Source organism: Electrona antarctica (genome assembly GCF_951216825.1).
Source record: "Electrona antarctica genome assembly, chromosome: 12".
Lineage (NCBI taxonomy): Eukaryota > Metazoa > Chordata > Actinopteri > Myctophiformes > Myctophidae > Electrona > Electrona antarctica.
In genome coordinates this window covers 40618855-40637863 of record NC_136793.1, presented here as the reverse complement: position 1 = coordinate 40637863, position 19009 = coordinate 40618855, and the positions used below count along the sequence as shown (strand labels likewise).

At 41.6% G+C, this 19009-nt stretch overlaps 3 protein-coding genes across 3 annotated transcripts; all 3 read right to left on the bottom strand.

The window, feature by feature from the left end:
* Positions 1-5266: 5266 nt before the first annotated feature.
* On the bottom strand, positions 5267-9063 carry ptrh1 (peptidyl-tRNA hydrolase 1 homolog). Its single transcript, XM_079515609.1, has 5 exons — positions 8567-9063; positions 6789-7008; positions 6341-6440; positions 6203-6248; positions 5267-5698 (listed from the first exon to the last, which is right to left on the bottom strand). Exons 1-5 carry the CDS (start codon positions 8756-8758, stop codon positions 5429-5431), a joined length of 828 nt encoding a protein of 275 aa, XP_079371735.1. The 5' UTR covers positions 8759-9063; the 3' UTR covers positions 5267-5428.
* A 753-nt stretch (positions 9064-9816) lies between these two features.
* On the bottom strand, positions 9817-11342 carry LOC306933397 (natterin-3-like; the record flags this gene model as incomplete). Its single annotated transcript, XM_079515611.1, has 2 exons — positions 9817-10905; positions 11228-11342. 2 exons carry the CDS (start codon positions 11340-11342, stop codon positions 9824-9826), a joined length of 1197 nt encoding a protein of 398 aa, XP_079371737.1. The 3' UTR covers positions 9817-9823.
* A 3631-nt stretch (positions 11343-14973) lies between these two features.
* Positions 14974-16607, bottom strand: LOC306933398 (natterin-3-like; the record flags this gene model as incomplete). Its single annotated transcript, XM_079515612.1, has 2 exons — positions 14974-16070; positions 16514-16607. The coding sequence occupies 2 exons, from the start codon at positions 16605-16607 to the stop codon at positions 14974-14976; spliced, it is 1191 nt and encodes a 396-aa protein (XP_079371738.1).
* Between the last annotated feature and the right edge of the window lie 2402 nt (positions 16608-19009).

Genomic DNA, 19009 nt, shown 5'->3' with positions numbered 1-19009 from the left:
AAATTGGATAATAAAATGCCATGTTGATTTGGAAACTACTATGCAATATAATTTGTCAACGAAAAAGAATGAAAACAGACTATAAGACCATAAAATAACTTAATAAAAATCAAAATTGATGCAGTCATAAAAATAAAATAAAAACTATTAAAAAAAACAATGGTCTGCTGAATTTAGTTTTAAGGAACTTTTGAATGGTGGAAAAACATTAAACACGAGCCCCAAAAAATACCAAACAGAAAATGATAATGACCATTAGTTCTTTATTATTCATCAACACTGGAGTAAGAAGTACAAACGAATTCCCTCTTTATTGGCTTGTAATGGTATCCTTTATCAAAGGATAAAGTGGGTGAAAATGTCACGGTTTGTTAAACAAAATTAAAATGATACATTCCTTAAGAATTATGCAAATTATAATCCTAAAACATCACAAAAGGCGCCAACAAAAGCAGCACCAGTGTAGCGACAATAAACCCATCCTTGCCGAGGGGCAATCGAAAGTGGGATGAAAAAGAGAACGTTACAGATTGCAGTTGGATTGGGCCTACTTTGGCAAATATTAGTTTCACTTCAACAATTTAGAAAAGTGTAGCTTGTAAGATACTTAATTATCATGCTTTGATATGGCCTCCTGACTATAGGCTTATACACTATTTGTATTTCTTTCCCCAAAAGTGGTTCTTTGACTCCCTTAACCAAAAATGAGGTCCAGGAAAGGCCTGTAAATTAGCCTGCACAGCCTGAAGGGACACTATACAGCAATCAAAATCAATGGTATATGCGGTGCATTTACGTAAAATGTGTTTGTACGGCGGTGGGAATCGAAACATAAAAATGTAATGATTAACATGCAAAAGACATCAATCAACACAAGCTAGTGCAGAAGTCAAGGAACGTCCAGCAACAGATGTCCAGGCACAATTCTCGGTTAGTGTTTGAAATTTCACAAGAATTGCGTTTGGACAATCAGCTGCGAGGGCTCCAAAGATCGGAAAAATGTATCACGTTTACATTTATCTTCTTTAGAGAAGCCTAGAGCTCGTTGCCCATTTTCTCCATCATGCAGACTTGCAGTATAGGCTATACACTTACATTTTCCCTGGATCAATGGTGTCAAGCTGAAGTCAACTTTATGTTAAACAATTGTCTACACTCTTCTGTTCATATCAGATGATATTAGTCGTAGAATATTCGTAAATTTTAGTCACCAATGTGTGTACATTCTAATCTCAAACAAAGTAGGCTAACAACATTAATCAAAACATTTAGATCAAGTATATTTATGTGTAGCCTGATTGTCTATTTTTAAATATGCCTACAAACCTAAAATAACTACACAACTTTTTCGTTATTCAGAAGTATAATGTTTGACATTAGAATGGTCCAGGCTACTTTATCTTGCATCTGCGCAGGAATACAAGGAATACACTTTCAAACGATGCTCATCAAACTCCTTTCCTCCTGCGTTTCGCCATATCTGCACCTGTAAGACGCATCTCCTTGTAGTTTCCACCGTATCAACGGCCACGGAGAGGACATTCAAACTAGAGTTTAAATCCCCCTAATAACACAAACTATCACCCCTCAGTTGTGTTTAGTCTTCACATTCAAATGTTCGCACACTGCAAAAGGAGAACATCTTCCACGCTGATGATGACGCCAGGCAAGCCCTTTAGGAAAACGGTTAAAACGCATCATGATGCACCTGCTCCTCCATAGTTCCCCGGCAAAAAAAATCCCTCTTGTACTCCAGCTTGTAGCAGAAAAAGGGATAAGACGCGCAACCAAAAAAAGGCAAAAACCGAGAGAAGTCGTGGCTCCCCTCCTCGACTGGTTATTGATAGGACGGTAGACTGCATGGGAATGGCCACTGGCTTACTATACCCCAGCCAAAGGGCTTTTCTTGGGCTCCGCTAACAATAACGGTGTTACCGAGATGGACGGCGAGAGGGAGTGGGGACGGTCTTCTCTTGGTACAGAATTTGAATAACACCACGGGGTGATAAATGCCCATTGTGCTGAAGAAGTAATGAATCTGCACTGTCTCTGATAGCAGCACACACACACACACACACACACACACACACACACACACACACACACACACACACACACACGCACACACAAGCCAGCAGCTGCGAATGAAGGACCAGCAACCCTCTTAAAGACACAACAGTCTTATTTTCCTCTCACAGGCAATTACAATCAAAACACTGTTAACCTTCCAAAAAACGTATTGTCCACACTAAACGACGTTTTCCTTTTCTGTTGTGCTATACTAGGGGGGGCAGGACGAAGATACAATTAGGCTATGCATTATAGGCTTAATGTTAACAAACTTAAAACAAATAGGTCTATTTGTTATAGTTCAAGTCAAGTCTGTATACTTATATGTATAGCTTATACTTATATGTATAGCTAGATTCAAGTAGGCCTATTTCAAAACAGGAAATATGACTTAATAGAAATACATTATTTTATTTTTTACTTTATTATTATTAGTATTATTAGTATTATTATTACAGAAGGCTGACAATCACTTATAGGCCAACATGATTTCATTAACTTTATAATAACCAAACGAAATGTAGGCTATATCAAGAATTTAGGTTAATAATCTGAAAATAGACTACAAGCCAAGGCCATGATTAAGGGTCATCTCGTGGCTCATAACCAACACATTCCCACTCCCACGAGGAAACAGCTCAAGTTTTTAACTCCCATCTTCCCAGTTGCGTTTTAGGCCGTATAGGCTACTTCCACAGATATGCACGAATTTAGCACAAAAACATTATTATTGGATATATACCCCCAACCCCACCACCCCAAAACCCTTTAAAAGGCAATGTACACTGTCAATATGCCTATGTCACAATGTACAGTAGCCTGGTTATATAATAATATGCAATATTATTAACGGGGAACATGATGGCAGTCGGACTCATTTTAAGGGTTAAAAGAAAAGACATTTTCAGGTCTATATGGCTCTTTCCATTTTAAATGGTTCAGTGATCCCCTCCACCGCTGCACTCAATGGTATAGTGAGAAGTGAGTTAACATTTCCGTTGCTGGGAGCATCTTCTCACGTTGGATGCTCATTTGCCTCTTAAAGGGCCTGCCCGCTGCTGCCTTTTCATGGCCCTGGAAGAATAATTTAGTGCGGGAGGCCCACGATCACCAGAGATTATGGCTATGAAAAGGGAAAGGACGCGTTATTAATGCTTAGTCATCGGAAAAGCGAATGAGAACGGATTCCCAGGGGACTTGATTCACTGTTAACTTATAGGCATAGCGTATACCCTATATACTCTGTGGCGTGGCATGCAAAACATACTAAACTATAGGCCTAGTGCCTATATTTGTTATTGGAAAAAATGACAAATAAATAAGAGTGAGGACGTAACATCACATACAAGGTCTTTAAATATTTTTGCAACATTTACTTATGCAATCTTTACAACGTCGTGCGCCTGATCCCAGTAAACTTGAGATCGATGGAACGAATCACAGCGGCTCAACATCGACTGACAAACTATGGTCTCCGTCTCCATATAGCTCGATGCAGGATGTCACGTCTGACCTGATGTCGTTTGTATAGCTATAGGTAGGCCTACTTGTTTCTGCGCACTTACATCTGTCACTGTGTCACACATTGTGGGTTTAACCTTATATCACAGGCTACAACACAAAACAGGGTAGGTACCTTGATAACACATGCAGCGAGGTTGCTAGGTAGCCTATAGCGGTTTGGTGACAGCAAGACTCGAGCAATGATCTTGCAGTTCCACCACCTCCTACAATACAACATGTTCATGGCTCTATATACTGTCTGAAAATAATCATCTTGAATTACTGGGGATGGGGTCAGTGGGTGAGGGTATAGCCTATTCAGACTGGTGACTTTCAAAATTCATATTTAAGAAATCTTAAATGTGTGCATGCATGTTTGTGTCCACTGATGATATTACTATTCTAACCGGTCACCCTCATTGAAGTCCGTGGGGCCTTCATTGTGTGTTCATGGAGTTAGCACATCTGTGAGCTTTCGGGAAGACCCCCCACTGGGTCCATGTTAGTGCATGAGCTATATGCCTGCATGGCTGGGGTGGATGAGTGGGAAGGGGTTGGGGGGGTTACCCAGGCCATTCCTGAATAAATTTAGGGCCTTCACTATAAGCCTGGTGTCCAGCCCCATTGCTCACCTTTGACCCCTCTAGAGAGAAGTTATTGAAGGTCCTAGTGAATCCTCCTAGGCTGACCAGTCAGCGAGGGCTGGGAAAGTGCCCCAATGGGGCAAAAGGTTTGCTCAAGGGGGTCATAGCAGAGAAAGCCAGAGGTTCTAGGCAGGGGTGGGGGGTCTGTCAAAGTGGAGAAACTCCCTTTGAGCCTAGCTCTCTCCCCACGTCCACAAGTGTGTTCCTGTCGCCATTGTGACTCTGAGCTACAGCAAGACAGAAGGCTTCAAACAAACCAGTTCTTAACAATGTTTGGTCCCTTTTGTTTCTGTCCTCCCTTTATCCCACTCCTCCATCGCAATCTACTGGCTCCTTTGTATTGATTTTTCCTTTCTCTGGGCCAGCCTCTATCTGTAGTTTTATATGCTCTTTTCTCAGTTTTTGTTTGCCCTTGTATTCACTGCAGTGTGAGAACGCTTTACACTTCTTGACTGGATGCAACTCATTAAAGACACTTAATTGATGAAGAGTGTAATTAGTGTGACAATCAGAGGGTGAGATCAATATGTTTTTGCCAAAGAACACATCACCGAGGACAAGGCTAAGAGAGTGGCATCTAAGGAGAACCCTATGTAGCAGTGACAACAAAATGGAAGGAAGGCACAGGCTTGTTATTGACTTTTAGTCGATGAAAAGAAAAAAATCACCTACTATGCAAGCAAGAGCAGCTGTTTTTGTCTGGCTTGCTTCTTCATTCAAGCACCTTGGGAGAATGGTGACATTGTGATGCATCATGACTCCTATTTCCTTCTTAGAACACATTATGGACTTTGCTATACTCTTTGTCTTAAATGTATATCAGGGAGAAGTTCACAGATTATAAAACCAAAACCATCCCCTTATAGAAAATACATAGCTCCCCTGCTAGATAAAGAAAATCCACTTCAGGAAATATGAATAACTATGCATCATAGTTCAACTCTCATTTTACACCTCAAATACAGTAAAATCAGGTGTTTATAAGAGTGACAGGCCCTCTTCGTGCAGAGTATTAAATGTAAGTCTAAAAGATGGATTCAAACACTCAATTCTCATCATACAACATTTATACTCCAGTGTCCAGTGTCAAAAAGACTTCAAATTGGAGCATATAGCACATATAAATAACATATAAATAACAATCACTTTACATTTTTTGTTGAGGCAGTTATGTTTTAATATAGTCCCAAAGTCTAGTGTCTATTTAAGTCTCAGCTTTGAACTAGGGTTGCTTCCTTGTCTGGAGAGGCTGAGTTTTCCCTTGTTTTCCTTTTCTTCTGTGCTGCTTGTCCTCCACCTGGTGGTGACGAAGGGGATTGCATGTCTACTTCCACGAGCCGGGAGAGGATAAGGTCAACACTTTGTTCCAAAACTCCACTCAGGACCTTCTGCTCCTCATGGGAGAACCGACCCAGAACATAGCGGTCTACTGGTGTTTTACTGGATGGTCTGCCAATTCCCACTCGCAATCTGGGCATCACCTAGAGAGGAGAAAAGCTGTAGTCTTTGTAGTTTACGACGGCATTCAACAAACGTAGTAATTTTGTATAATTTCAATAATTACTACAGTTTGTGTAGACAGGAATATAATACAGCATATAACCAGCTCAGTGGCCTTGTGGTTAGTTAGAGACTGGGAGATGGGGTTCGATCCCAACAATGCCTCCCTACGCCTCCCTCAGCATCAAGGGTTGGATGGAGGGTAAGTCCCTGTGACATACTAGCATTATGTCCAGCCAGGGGGGTGTACTTGTACATCAAGCTGCCTCATGCTACAGACCTATGGGCCACATGGCTCGGCAAGGCATATACATATAATACAGAAATCTACACAGTTAAGATTCCTGCACAATCATCAATGCACAACCCTGTTGAATATGCATATACACACACATGAGTAAACTACTCACACACAAATTCACATTGACGCTTGCACAGACATATAAGGCAACAATAATTATATCAATAGTGGAGGGGCTTCTTACATCAGTCTGAAGGCAGTCCAAGCAGGATCGAACACCGTTATGGCCCCTGCAGAAAGAGACATCTTGAGGTCAGAATAATGATTATGCAGACAATTGAGGTAAATACACTCTAGGACATAAATTTGTTAAGAAACACACCTGGCGCTTCCTCCATTTTTGAAAACTATCTTCCCAAGAGGTTTGTCCAGATCATCATGGATGAGCAGTATGTCCTCTGGCTTGATTCTGTATTTCCCTGCTGCAATGTAGAGTAAACTTGGTTAGTTTAGGGGAAATTCAAATTCCACTCTATTTGATTGAATTTAAACGGTTTTTTTAACCCCCCCACCCCTAATTATTTATTTAGCTTTTGTCCCCACAAAATGTCCACAACACAAACATTAAATGCCATTGACAATGAAGGGAAACAGGCAATCTGATTGGCCAGTATGAGATGATACATGATGATGTATGATGATAAGAGCACCCCTCACTTCACACGGGTGTGATTTTTTTGTTCAAAAGGGCACTCTTATTTGGCAGCAGACAACTGACAGGGTGATCCATCATTGCACACAGCTGCAACTACGTCAGCCTCTGACCTCACCTGCTTTGGTCACTGACACTCCATTGACATTCATCAGCAGCTTAGGACGAAGCAGCACCACTCGGGTATCCTGGATCTCTGAAACAATGACCTCACCAGACACGTGCTTGTCACCACGCCAACTGTCAGCCACCCCGAGCCTGGCAGCGAGCGCACCAAGTACAGCCATGCCCACGCTGTGCCGAGAACCTTCATAGCCAGGGTTACCCAATCCTACAACCTGCCAAGACAGATTACAGGACAACACACAGTAGAGGAACATATTTCATGCTTTTTTTTTTACAGGTCCATATAGTGAAGTTGCTGGAACCCCAGTAAAACTATGCCTTAACCTAACCTTATTCCTAAACGTAACCTCAGTAAAACTATGCCTAAACCTAACCTTATTCTTAAATGTAACCTCAGTAAAACTATGCGTAAACCGTAAACCAAACCTTATTCCTAAACTTAACCTCAGTAAAACTATGCCTAACCCTAAACGTATTCCTGACCTTAACCTCAGTAAAACAAATATAAGAATACAAGAACCATTGGGAGCGAGCGGTCCGTGAAATAAATGTGGGCGACTGTGTTTGGGGGCAAGCCTAAAGGCTCATTAATTTATTGAATGAGCCTTAGTTTAAGGCCTATTCATACTAGTCTGGATTTTCGGTGGTGAGGTGACCACCGCTCCGGTGGTGAGCTGACCACCGGAGCGTTGAGCGGTGGTGAGTAAAAACAGAGAGAAGGGCTGGAGCGGTGGCGGTGGTTTGCTCTTCCCCGCGGCTCGTGACATCATATTGTAGTTCGGTGGTCACCTAACCACCGAAAATCCAGACTATGAATAGGCCTTTAAGCGTTCCGGTTTAGGTTTACCCTACATCTAAAAGAAAATAGGTGTGGCATAACACAATTTAAAGTTACATGTCCAATCATTATAACTCTTTAAAGCCTTCATCATCTCCCCACACACATGTTATCATTATCACTGCTGGTTATCATTATCACTGCTGTTGTATGCTACTGGCTCACCTGCCAGTGAGGAGCCCCAACCGGGAGGACATAGGGCCTTTGTCCCACTCCTCCTAACAGGTGCCGTCCCAGGCCCCCGGCCCAATATCACACCTTCCCTAGCTCTCACGCCCGTCAAAGCCGGATGCACCATTCGAACGCCCAAACTCTGGCCTCTGGGTGCAGGGCTGGGACTTTACCACTGCGCCACCCAAGCGTGTGATTAATTTGATGCAGTAATGGACTTTTTCTATTCTTTATTCCCCCCCCCCCCCCCCCTATAATTAGGCCTATAATTAAAAGGTCTTAAAAGTCCTTGTCACTTCACTGTCATCTGGGGACCCACACCGGGGGTCCCGACTCCCGACCCACAGGTTGAGAACCCCCATGGGGGTCCCGACCCACAGGTTGTTAACGCACAGTACAGTGACAGTCTATTACAGTGGTGCCTACCGTGCCTGGTGTGCCCCAGAATGTTCCCTCAGCACTACGCTCATTCTGTAGCTCTTCCTGTTCTGTTCTTTGTCCATATAGAAGTGTCTATTTGTACGTCTCTAAATGTTTTGATGAATTGAACATGGTGGACCCTCTTGTAAACAAGTGTAACGCTTAATTGGGTCGTCCACTCACAGTTAACAGTCTTTGTATTGAGTTTGTGCTTGAAATGTACTGTCATTCTGCAAACTGTTAATACATATTTCAATCAATCAATCAGGAGCTACAGAATGAGCGTAGGGAGAGGGCACATATGGGGCTAGCTGTAGTAGTGTGTACAAAGTGTCACTTACCAATCTCATCCGAGAGTGTATTTCTGCTTCGCAGGCCATCACTGGAGTGAACGATGCACTCAGCAAAGCTCGGTTTATCACTCTTGATAAAAGTCGCTTCATTGTGGCAAAGTTCAACAGCTTCTTGAAAACGTGTGATATACAGATGCAAAGTTGACTAAAAGTTGTGACGTGTTTGGTTTTGGTTGTCATAACGACATTCACAGCGTTCCCACGGTCATGCCCATTCTAACTGTAAAGAGTAATGTATCTGCAATCTGCATTGTAGCCTGATTGTAATTTGTAGCACCATAGCTAGCTTACTGTACCATACCATTGATATCGTAGGAACAGCTCATCATCATCAACAAGCCATCCAAATTAATGTACGGTATAATGTGGCTAAAATTTGTTTTGATAAATGGCACTATCAGACATAAATTGTTTCAAGTTTAACGGACTTACAACACCGACCTTTCCATTTAAAAGTCAACGAGTACATTGCAGAGAGTACATACATATGGCCGATCTCCCACTACTTTTACTTAACAGCGACATCTGGCTTGGAGGTGGAAAACTGCAGTTGGACTCAGTACTAGTAGAACCCCCACCATTTCTGTTCAGTGTAGTAGAGTGGATGAAACTAAATGTTAAGCATGAAATTACTGTTCCACTGTGGCAAGATCCAGTAGTAACCAGACATAAATTTCATTTATATTGATATATATCCTATAAAGGTATAGCGATTGTTGTTTTGCACATAGCAATTGTTTCTTTCTAACATGGACAAAGTATGTCCAATACATGATACACGTGTCCTCCTAAAAGCCTCAAAGACTTGTAGGACTTTGGCTAAGCCATGGATTTTAAGGGAATATTATGCATTTGTTTATTTACTGATCCATTTAATTATATAAATATAAAAAGAAAATGTAGTTTTAGTTCAAGTGAATGGCAGAGTTCACACCGACTATAAAAAAATACAATGGTGAACAATATAGTTATTGGAATCTTTATAGTTATAGTGCTCAGTGTGAATGGCACCAGTGGTTTCTTTCTAAATTGGCCTTAAAAAAACAATCTGATCAGCATTTGTAAAATGTGCTATATACGTAAGTGAAGCGGATTGGATTGGATTGGATAAAATAAAATAAAATAAAACGACGAATGAACAATTCTGCTGCCTGTGACTTCACATTTATTTATGAGGTTTATGCTTGGTGTTTTGTTACTCTAATGGACATTTTAAGATCATGGTTCTTTCAGTGAATTTCTGCCTCAGTCATCACTGGGGTAGCATGGAACAGCATCAGTGACCGGCTGACATCGCTCCACCACCGCGTTGATCTCCCCGACTCTCACACCATCGTACGTTCCCGTGACAGTGGTCCAGCGGGTGTCACCGTTGTGGTTGGTGCGGCTCAGCCTGCCGGTGAAGGGGATGTCCGCCGTCATTTTCCTCGCATCCATCCTCACGGCGCAGGAGTGGTTGGGTGGAACGAGAAGCTCCACTGAGACCGAGTGGCTGATGGATTCCACCATGGTTGTCCCCTCTTTGAAGGTCACGGTCTGCTCCTTTGAGAAGTCCACAACCCCTGGTCCCAGGATGGGCACCTTGGCATTCATGGTGCTCACAGAGCCGTTTCGGGTTGCCCTCCCGATGTCCCAGGTCTTCTCCACGGTGCTGGTCTTCTCCAGACTGACCTTCTTCTCTACGCTGATGCACTCCAGGTTGGTGACCCTGGCCAGCTGCAGGGTCTCTGGAGGGTGGTGGAAGACCTCCATCTGATCGATACCGTACTCCACATGAGAGATGTGCTGGCTGTAGCTGTCCCTGTTCATGGCCAGGACCTGGTAGCTTTTATACCAGTACTCATCGCCCTCCCAGGGGAGGAAGAAGGCCTCATGTTTGGTCACGACTTTACCAAGACCGTACTTGTTTTTGCCCACGAAGATATCCACATCAGGACACGTTCTGACTGCAAATCGGGGGACAGACCCATGTGAATCTTCAACCCATTCAAGGAACTCAAACTGGTCCACGTTGACCAGCACCTCAAACTTGGAGAACTTGTATTCATGTTCAGCGAAGGGGTACTGACAGAAGTCACCGTTCCTGGGAGTGTAGAAGCCAGCCTCACAGTTGACTTTGCACACATAGTCAGTGCGCTCGGTGTAGCCATTGAAGATGGAAACAGCGCCTTTTGGAAGAGAGCCTTCCCACTTGACCCATTTAAGGTTTTCGTTCTCACCAAACATGGGGAAGGATAGGGAATCTGTGTCCATCTCTCTCAATTTGGCTGGTTTACTTCTATCCAGAGACGGAGCAACATCTTCTAACTGGGGGTTAAGCCAGGGCTCTATATGATAAGAGAGACAACATCTAACTTTAAATAGTGGTATTTTATAACAAAGGATGGACGGACGGACAGGCAGACAAAGACATATACGACAAAGACAAACGTATAGTCAAATAGACACCCCCCCCCCCCCCCCCCCACACACACACACACACACACACACACACACACACACACACACACACACACACACACACACACACACACACACACACACACACACACACACACACACACACACACACATCCACAAGAATATGGATTCTGGGGTACAAGTGGTTAATTAAGATATCAACACTTCTATATCCTTTGTTTGACTTACTGTTGAGGGTTTGCTCGTCTCCCTCCAGCTGTGAGATGTAGAGCAGAGGGTCAGAGAGCAAAGCTGGACTGCAGAGCTGCAGGACTGCCAAGAGGACGGAGACACACCACCTCATCTGGACACATGGATGGGGAACACACTCATTTATACTTTGTCACCTTGTAATAATCAACTACTGTAAAGCCAAACATATTTCCATCAAAATAAATATCTATATACTAGTACTGTATATAGGCCTACATGCCGTGGTGGACAGTAACGAAGTACATTTACTCGCGTACTACACTTAATGTTTAAATTTTGTATCTAATTCTACTAGCTAGTATATTTATTATTTTCACACTACATTTATGTAACGATTGTACTACCACTACATTTCTAGGAAGGGAGAAGGTACATACCACTATAGTTCTGTTATTTGAAATATTGTGAAAATAACAGATATACAAGCTCACAACATTTTGAAAAATGTGTACCTTTGAATACTATTAAAATATTATTAAACAAAATAATTTCACTTTTACTGAAGTAGAAATTTGACTGAGCAACTTTGAATAATATTTGATCTATACTTTGATGTCAAGTACTGGCGTTGAGTACTTTGTCCACCATTGTCTACATGATTGGAGACCTTTTGCCTACATCTGTAATTGAGAAGGGGAGGAAAATGGAATTTGTATATATAATATAGGCTATTACAATAAATATAAGAAATTGGTTAATGAGTTTTTCTACATAGTTATATACTGCATGTTCCCATTACAAGAGTCCTACAGTATATTAGATCATCAACACTTACATCACATCAAGTACAACAGATGTACAGTGGTATTTTATATTGGTGGCTTTGATGCAGGAACATATTTTTCAACCTCCACAGTAAGAGTCTCTAAACACAATGACACAAGAATACCATTAACCTTGCCTATAACGCATGGTGCCAAATTAGATGGCTTTATACATAATCAAGTCAGTAGTTTTATTGATTTTGTATCAGTTCTAGCCAGAAACAGGCCATTATGTTTCTTATAAGTTTTATGGTGATGTTTTCAGATCCAGCCCAATTTAGATTATCAATCAAGACTTGACATAACCACATATATAGAATCATACTGCAGAGTGAATCGTAATAGCTATGATTACAGCCCACCACTTCATTCAATATCCAAGTGTAAAGAAGGTGCTTTACCTTGATAGGTTCCTCCTCCAGTGAGATGTCTTGCAACGTGCACAGAGTTTTAAACCTGTTTATTGCCCACAATAAACATCTAGCTTTAGGTGCCTCTTGGACTGTCCTGCTGCTTGTTATGAATAGAGTCCTGTCACAATTATTGCTATATCTAACTATTGTGGCATTGTTATACCTTTTCCTCCATAAAAAGGAAATGCAATTCTGAATGGGCTGTCCGTAGTATTCTATAAAATCATCCCCTTTCACATCATTAACAGCATAATTTTGAACAAGCTAACACTTTCCAAGTAGACATTGAATTACACATATACATTGTATATGCTAAGTAAGCTGTGTATCCCCATAAATACAAATAAATAAAATAAAAAACATTTTAAATGCATTTTCTGGATGTGAATTGGCAAATCTATTACAAGACACGTTAATGTCCAAAGTTCTGCCATTTTTATTTTGTTGAGGGGGTGAGACCGATACGATATTAGGACACAAATCCAAGATTATTAGAATGAAGATAATAATAATAATTATTATATTCATATTCAGAAATATAATTAAACACATTTCCCATTATTATTATTATTATTATTATTATTATTATTATTATTATTATTATTATTATTATTATTATTATTATTATTATTATTATTATTATTATTATCATCTTACAAAGTGCTTTACATAAACAACAGAAATTCAAGAACACAAAAAACAACAAATGTTACAAATAGACGATTACATGAATAGTAATAAAGTGATAAAAGATGGTCTGACTGAGAGGTTAACTGCATCTGCTCTTATCAGTGAGTCATTTATTAGTCATTAGCTGAAATCTTACATAACCACTGCCACTGCATTGATAATACCAGGTCTCATTGTGGGGATGGCTTTTGAAACTACCATTGTTCTCTATGGACAGACCTATCATAGATAAGCACTGATGTCAAGGCCAGCTGAGGACGTCTTTGTGACAGATAGGAATGATCAGTTTGTTGATGCATGAATGTGAACTCTGTGTTGGAATGTATATAGAGGTCTTTTACATTGATAGTCTCTCTCATCTCTGTCATAGTTATGTCATTAGCGCTTACACCCTTGCAGTTATTCTCACATTCAGCTGACTGTGAATAGCTTTTAGCCATTCAATGTCAGTGTGATATTTGTCTGTACATTGAGAGTGAGACTGAATGTGAACAAGCAGGGATTTAGGGCCATTCAGTGGCCATCATCTGGTCTCTGCTGTTTACAATGAATAGATGAATATAATCATTATACATACAAGGAAGTTTCATCTTATAGTAGAGCATTATAAATACACACTATCCTGCAAGCTCAATGATTTGAGAGGTTGTTTATTGTAGAAGACAAAATGTAAGTTCCAACTTTATTTGTAGGAAAGCACATATGAACCTTTTTAGACTTTCATTGCTGAAGCTACTTATTTATAATATAATTCATAGTATAATAATTGTATAATAATTATAAATTAACTATTTTGTCAACTGTGCTGTTGTCTTACACAACACAACGCCAGTGTCTGATAATGTTGCATTAAAGTGTTGCATTAAATGTGTTTCAGAAGTATGATAGGTATTTTTTAGTATTTGTAACAAAAATCAGACTTCTCAGATATAGGACACTTGTCCCCTACAGTAACTGACTGTACGTAGAGTAAGATCTGGTGAGGTGCATTCATAGTTTGCTGAAATTATGTGCTGGATTTTAAAAAGCTTTCTCCATCTCAATGAAAGTAAAGTCCTTTTATTTGGCCCCCAAAATCACCATATTGGCACCTAACTAATTAGGCATAGGGCCTACCTGAATCAAGACAGCAAGGACGTTATTTTTTTGGTGCTATCCCTTTTGGAATAAGTGTTTGACTGTACTCTATTGCTGTTTTTACATTTATGTGTAATAAACTATTCAATCAATCAATCAATCAATCAATCAAATGCCTACAAGGAATTATTTGTTAATTATTTTACTGTAGCTGGTTCAATATACAACAGCTAGACCTTTTAGAGAAGAGACCATGTTACTTGTGTTATGTTTATATATTTATCGATTGTAATTATTGCATACAAGGTATTAAATGGTCTAATTCCAACTCTCTCTGTTCTGAGTTAACTAAAGGGGACTGGGTATTTGCCCAACCATTCATATTTCATACAGATACATCTGTATCTTCTTTTACAATGACCTACCATTTATAATCATGTGTTGTTGTGAGGGTGGCGTAGGCTATGAGTCATGAATGTACCATGGTTGTAGGTATTTGTTTATAAATGCTTCTTATGGGTGGGTCTGTACAATGTACATATATGTTTGTTGTCGTTTTTGTTGTTGTCTTTTAATGAGAAGCACATTGAGATTGCTTTGTGTGAAATGTGCAATATTAAAAAAAAGACTAAACATAATTGTATTATTCCATACATTTATTGCAATATATTGAGTGTTCTTACAGCATTTTCACGGTGGCAAGCAAAATCTGCTTTTGCAACTCACTCATACAGTGAGTACTGTACATTACCCAAAAGTCTTTTAACAGATCAGTGTCTTAAGGGCATGGCTCAGCATCGGCCACAGGCTTACAGCGGTCAATCACTGCTCGAACCTCTCCGATCTGCACCCCATCGTACGTGCCCGCAATGGAGGTCCACTGGGTCTCCCCATTGCGGTAGGTCCGACTGAGGCGGGCCGTGTAGGGGATGTCAGCCGTGATCTTGCGACCCTCCATGCGGACAGTACAGGAGTGGTTAGGTGGGACGGTGATTTGCACGGACACAGAGTGGCTCAGGGCCTCCACCATAGTGGTGCCTCTGTTAAACTGCAGGGTCTTCTCCCCCGTGAGCTCGATACCCGCAGAGCCGATGAGGGGGATCTTGGCGGTGATGCCACCGGTGACACCCAGCATGGTGGTGCGGCCGATGTTCCAGGTGGTCTCCACCTCGGTTGTCTTGGAGATGGTCACGGTCTTCACCACATTCTGGCACTCATTGTTGGTCACCCCAGAAATGCGCATGGTCTCCGGTGGGTACTGAAAGATCTCAACCTCATCAATGAAGTACTTGACATCAGAGATATGCTGACTATAGGCATCCCTGTTAATGGTCAGTACCTGATATGATTTATACCAGTACTCATCACCCTCCCAGGGGAGGAAAAAGGCCTCATACTGAGGTACCACCTTACCAAGTCCATATTTGTTTTTCCCCACATAGATGCCTCCTCCAGGGCAGGTCTTGGCGGAGTGTGGAGGCACCGAACCATAGGAATCTTCCTTCCACTCCAGGAACTCAAAGTTGTCCTTGTTGGCCAGGATCTCGAATTCGGGCGCATGGTACTCGCTGTCTCCATAAGGGTAGCGGCAGTAAGGACCCAGGCTTGGGCTGTAGAACCCAGCCTCGCACCGGTATTTACAGACGTAGTCAGTGCGCTCAGTGTAGCCGTTGTAAATGGCCACAGCACCGTTGGGGAGGGAGCCGGTCCAAGTCAGCCACTCCAGATTGACATTGTCTGCAAACATGAAGGAGGTGTGCTCCATCTCTTGATCCTGCTGATCCTCAAACTCAGCAGGAGTCAGGGGGCCTGGAACCAGTGTGTTACCGCCCACTGTGGGAACCCTCCCCTGCAATTCTGGGTTCAGCAGGGACACTGTGTAGTAGACAGAGACGACATGGCAGGGTGTTTCAATGTTGGAATAATAGGCAATTTACCAATATGGAAATAAATCAGAGTGAATCTCTCCAAATATCATGGTAATACATTAGCAGGGGTCTTGAACAGGGGGTCCAAGACCCCAAGGGGCCCTCAGAGTTACTACACCCCTGTAGTAACTCTGAGGTCCTCCAAACCTTAGTGTGATAGCATCCTGAGAGGAGTGAGGGGAACATTAGCCATCTGGGGACAGAGTCGAGCCCCCCCCCCCCCCCCCCCCCCCCCACACACACACACACACACACACACACACACACACACAATTCTATAATATGTCGTGGGGGTCCCTGCCCTGTCCCTGGTCATCTCTCTCTCTCTCTCAGCTAAGGGGTCCATGGGCTGAAAAACGCTGAAGACCCCTGCATTAGAGGGTCATTTACCTCTTCTGTGCTGTGAGCTCCGCCTCACAATTTCCTGCAGGCTGGCAGAGGCCAGCCCCAACAGGGCTAAGAGCACCAATGCTGAAGGCTTCATCTATGGACAGGCAGAGTGAGAAAATCTTGATTATATTCTTTTTCCATAGTCTTGCAATACACACACGTAGATTAAGGAAGCTAACCAGAATGCCAATGTTAGGAAGTTGTTAAATAATGTCAAATGGTAAATGGTAAAAATCCATCTTGGCAATACTATAATATAGTATTGCCAAGATGGATTTTTTCCATATTGAATTTGCCATTATAGGATGCCATCATTATGATGATGTTATTTTTAAGAATGATATTTAGTATTGCAATATTATGAACATTCTTACTTTATATTTGATCATAAACTATAGTGTAAGGGAAGATAATTCAATGCCATCTGTCTATCCCAGTTACACTGCGTAAATAAGTTATTACAGAGAAATGTAACAATATTGACTCATATACTGAATATTGACTTCCGACATCCATAAATATTGAACACTTTTAAGTCATATTTCTTGGCTCTAGCAAGCAATTCTATCTCTAGCACACCAAGCACATACCATTCTAATCACAGAGTTATAGAATTCCATTATCATAATACACTGTTGTGTCTCTCTCATGGGCCTAATACACACAACCCTGGCTTGTTGGAGCTAAAAATACATTGTACAGGCAGTGCACTCACCGTTACAGCGGTCCCCCAGTGAGTCTAACTCTTGTCACCAGCAGGTTTATATAGTTGCTTTATGGTCAACTCATAAATCACAGCATGCAACTCTCACTCTCTGTTCTGAGGTGGACCAATAAACAGGTATAGGCTACAGTGCATTTGTATAGATCATGATGGTCATGAAAGATTGTTCATGTTGATGGCTCTCAGGATTGGATCAGAGATTACTTTTTCACGTAGTTTACACTAATTCACTGAGTTTTCTTCAAAACAGCAAACATGGTATCTCTATCAAAAGAAATGATTTGCATAGAATAAAGGGTTTTGTTATCTGTGATCCTAACCCTATGCTATATTATGGCCTCTTTCTTACTACAAGATAGAATAAACAAGTTCCCACAGTTCATAAACAATATTTGGCTATTTGCAAACTCCTTATTCCATAAGAATGACCAGGACTGAAGATTGCCTTTGTGCTAATTTGATAAACCAGTGCCAAAATGAAAGATAAGATTTGTGATTATTAACAGGGTAAAGTAAACAAGCTAATAAAAGAGTGATAAGCAATATGGTACTATCAATAAAGAACCAATTCATATTCTGCAGGACCCAGCTACAGTACCAACCATCCATTTGAAATACGGTGGGAACTTAAAACGTGCGTGCGTGCGTGCGTGCGTGCGTGCGTGCGTGCGTGCGTGCGTGCGTGCGTTTTCCAAATGCTTCTATATAGCATTCGGAGATTGTCGAATAGTTGTCTGGCTACGCGAGACTACATGAATGTGTGAAATGTGTATTTCCTGTCCTGGTATTGAAAGAAAATGAAACATAACATACTGGGTGATAAGTCAATTAAAGGGAGACATCGAATAGGAAGGACGGGTGGGGAAGAATCAACATATGGAATGTCAGAACAGGTCAACTCCATATATGGAGATCTAGGGTTTGAGGTTTGAGGTCAGATGTAGAGTTGCTGGCCGGCTCCATGTATGGCTCTCCAGGGTTTGATGAGGTCAGTGTTGTGATCATATATGGAGACTGCCATATATGGAGCGTGTCACGAGGCATGATGGACTGACGGCCATATATGGTGGCGTGACGTGTCGTGAGGCGTGATGGACTGACAGCCATATATGGAGGTGTGACGGAGCAACGGACAGGTTTTGCAGGTTTTCCTAGTAATCTGCGACCTACAGAATTACTGATGCAGGGACAGCACTTTTAGTTCTTTAATATAACTCACATACAATTTTATGGTTCTGATTGGTTCCGTTTGCGTGTATGTGTGTGTGTGTGGGGGGGGGGGGGGGGTGTTGAGAGTTTGAACAAAATAAGACAAGAACGATTGGGTATTGTCATGAACCTTTGTGGGAATGATCCCATGCTGCCCCGGAGAGATGCTTAACGTTTTGGATGAAACATTAAGGTCACCATCAAGGTCAAAATGTGCTCTGGTCCATAGCGTTAGGAGTTCTTCTAACGCTATGGACCAGGGCTATAGGCCAAAATGATAATCAGCCATATATCTCATTCTCACACATGCCATCATAATATGGCACAATCCCATCTACTCATTAGTCTGCATCTCATTGGTGGGAATATCATAGGCAGAAATGGTGCCATTTTATGAGCATTAGTGTTGACCAATTACACGAAGATATGTACATTAGTGTGAAGTGGTCCTTAAAGACCCAGAGGACTAACCACCATGTGTTCCAGCCTGCTCCAAGTACAACATCCAATAGAATAGCGTCCCATGTTCTCCATGGCAAAAAGAAAAGAAAAGAAAACATCTT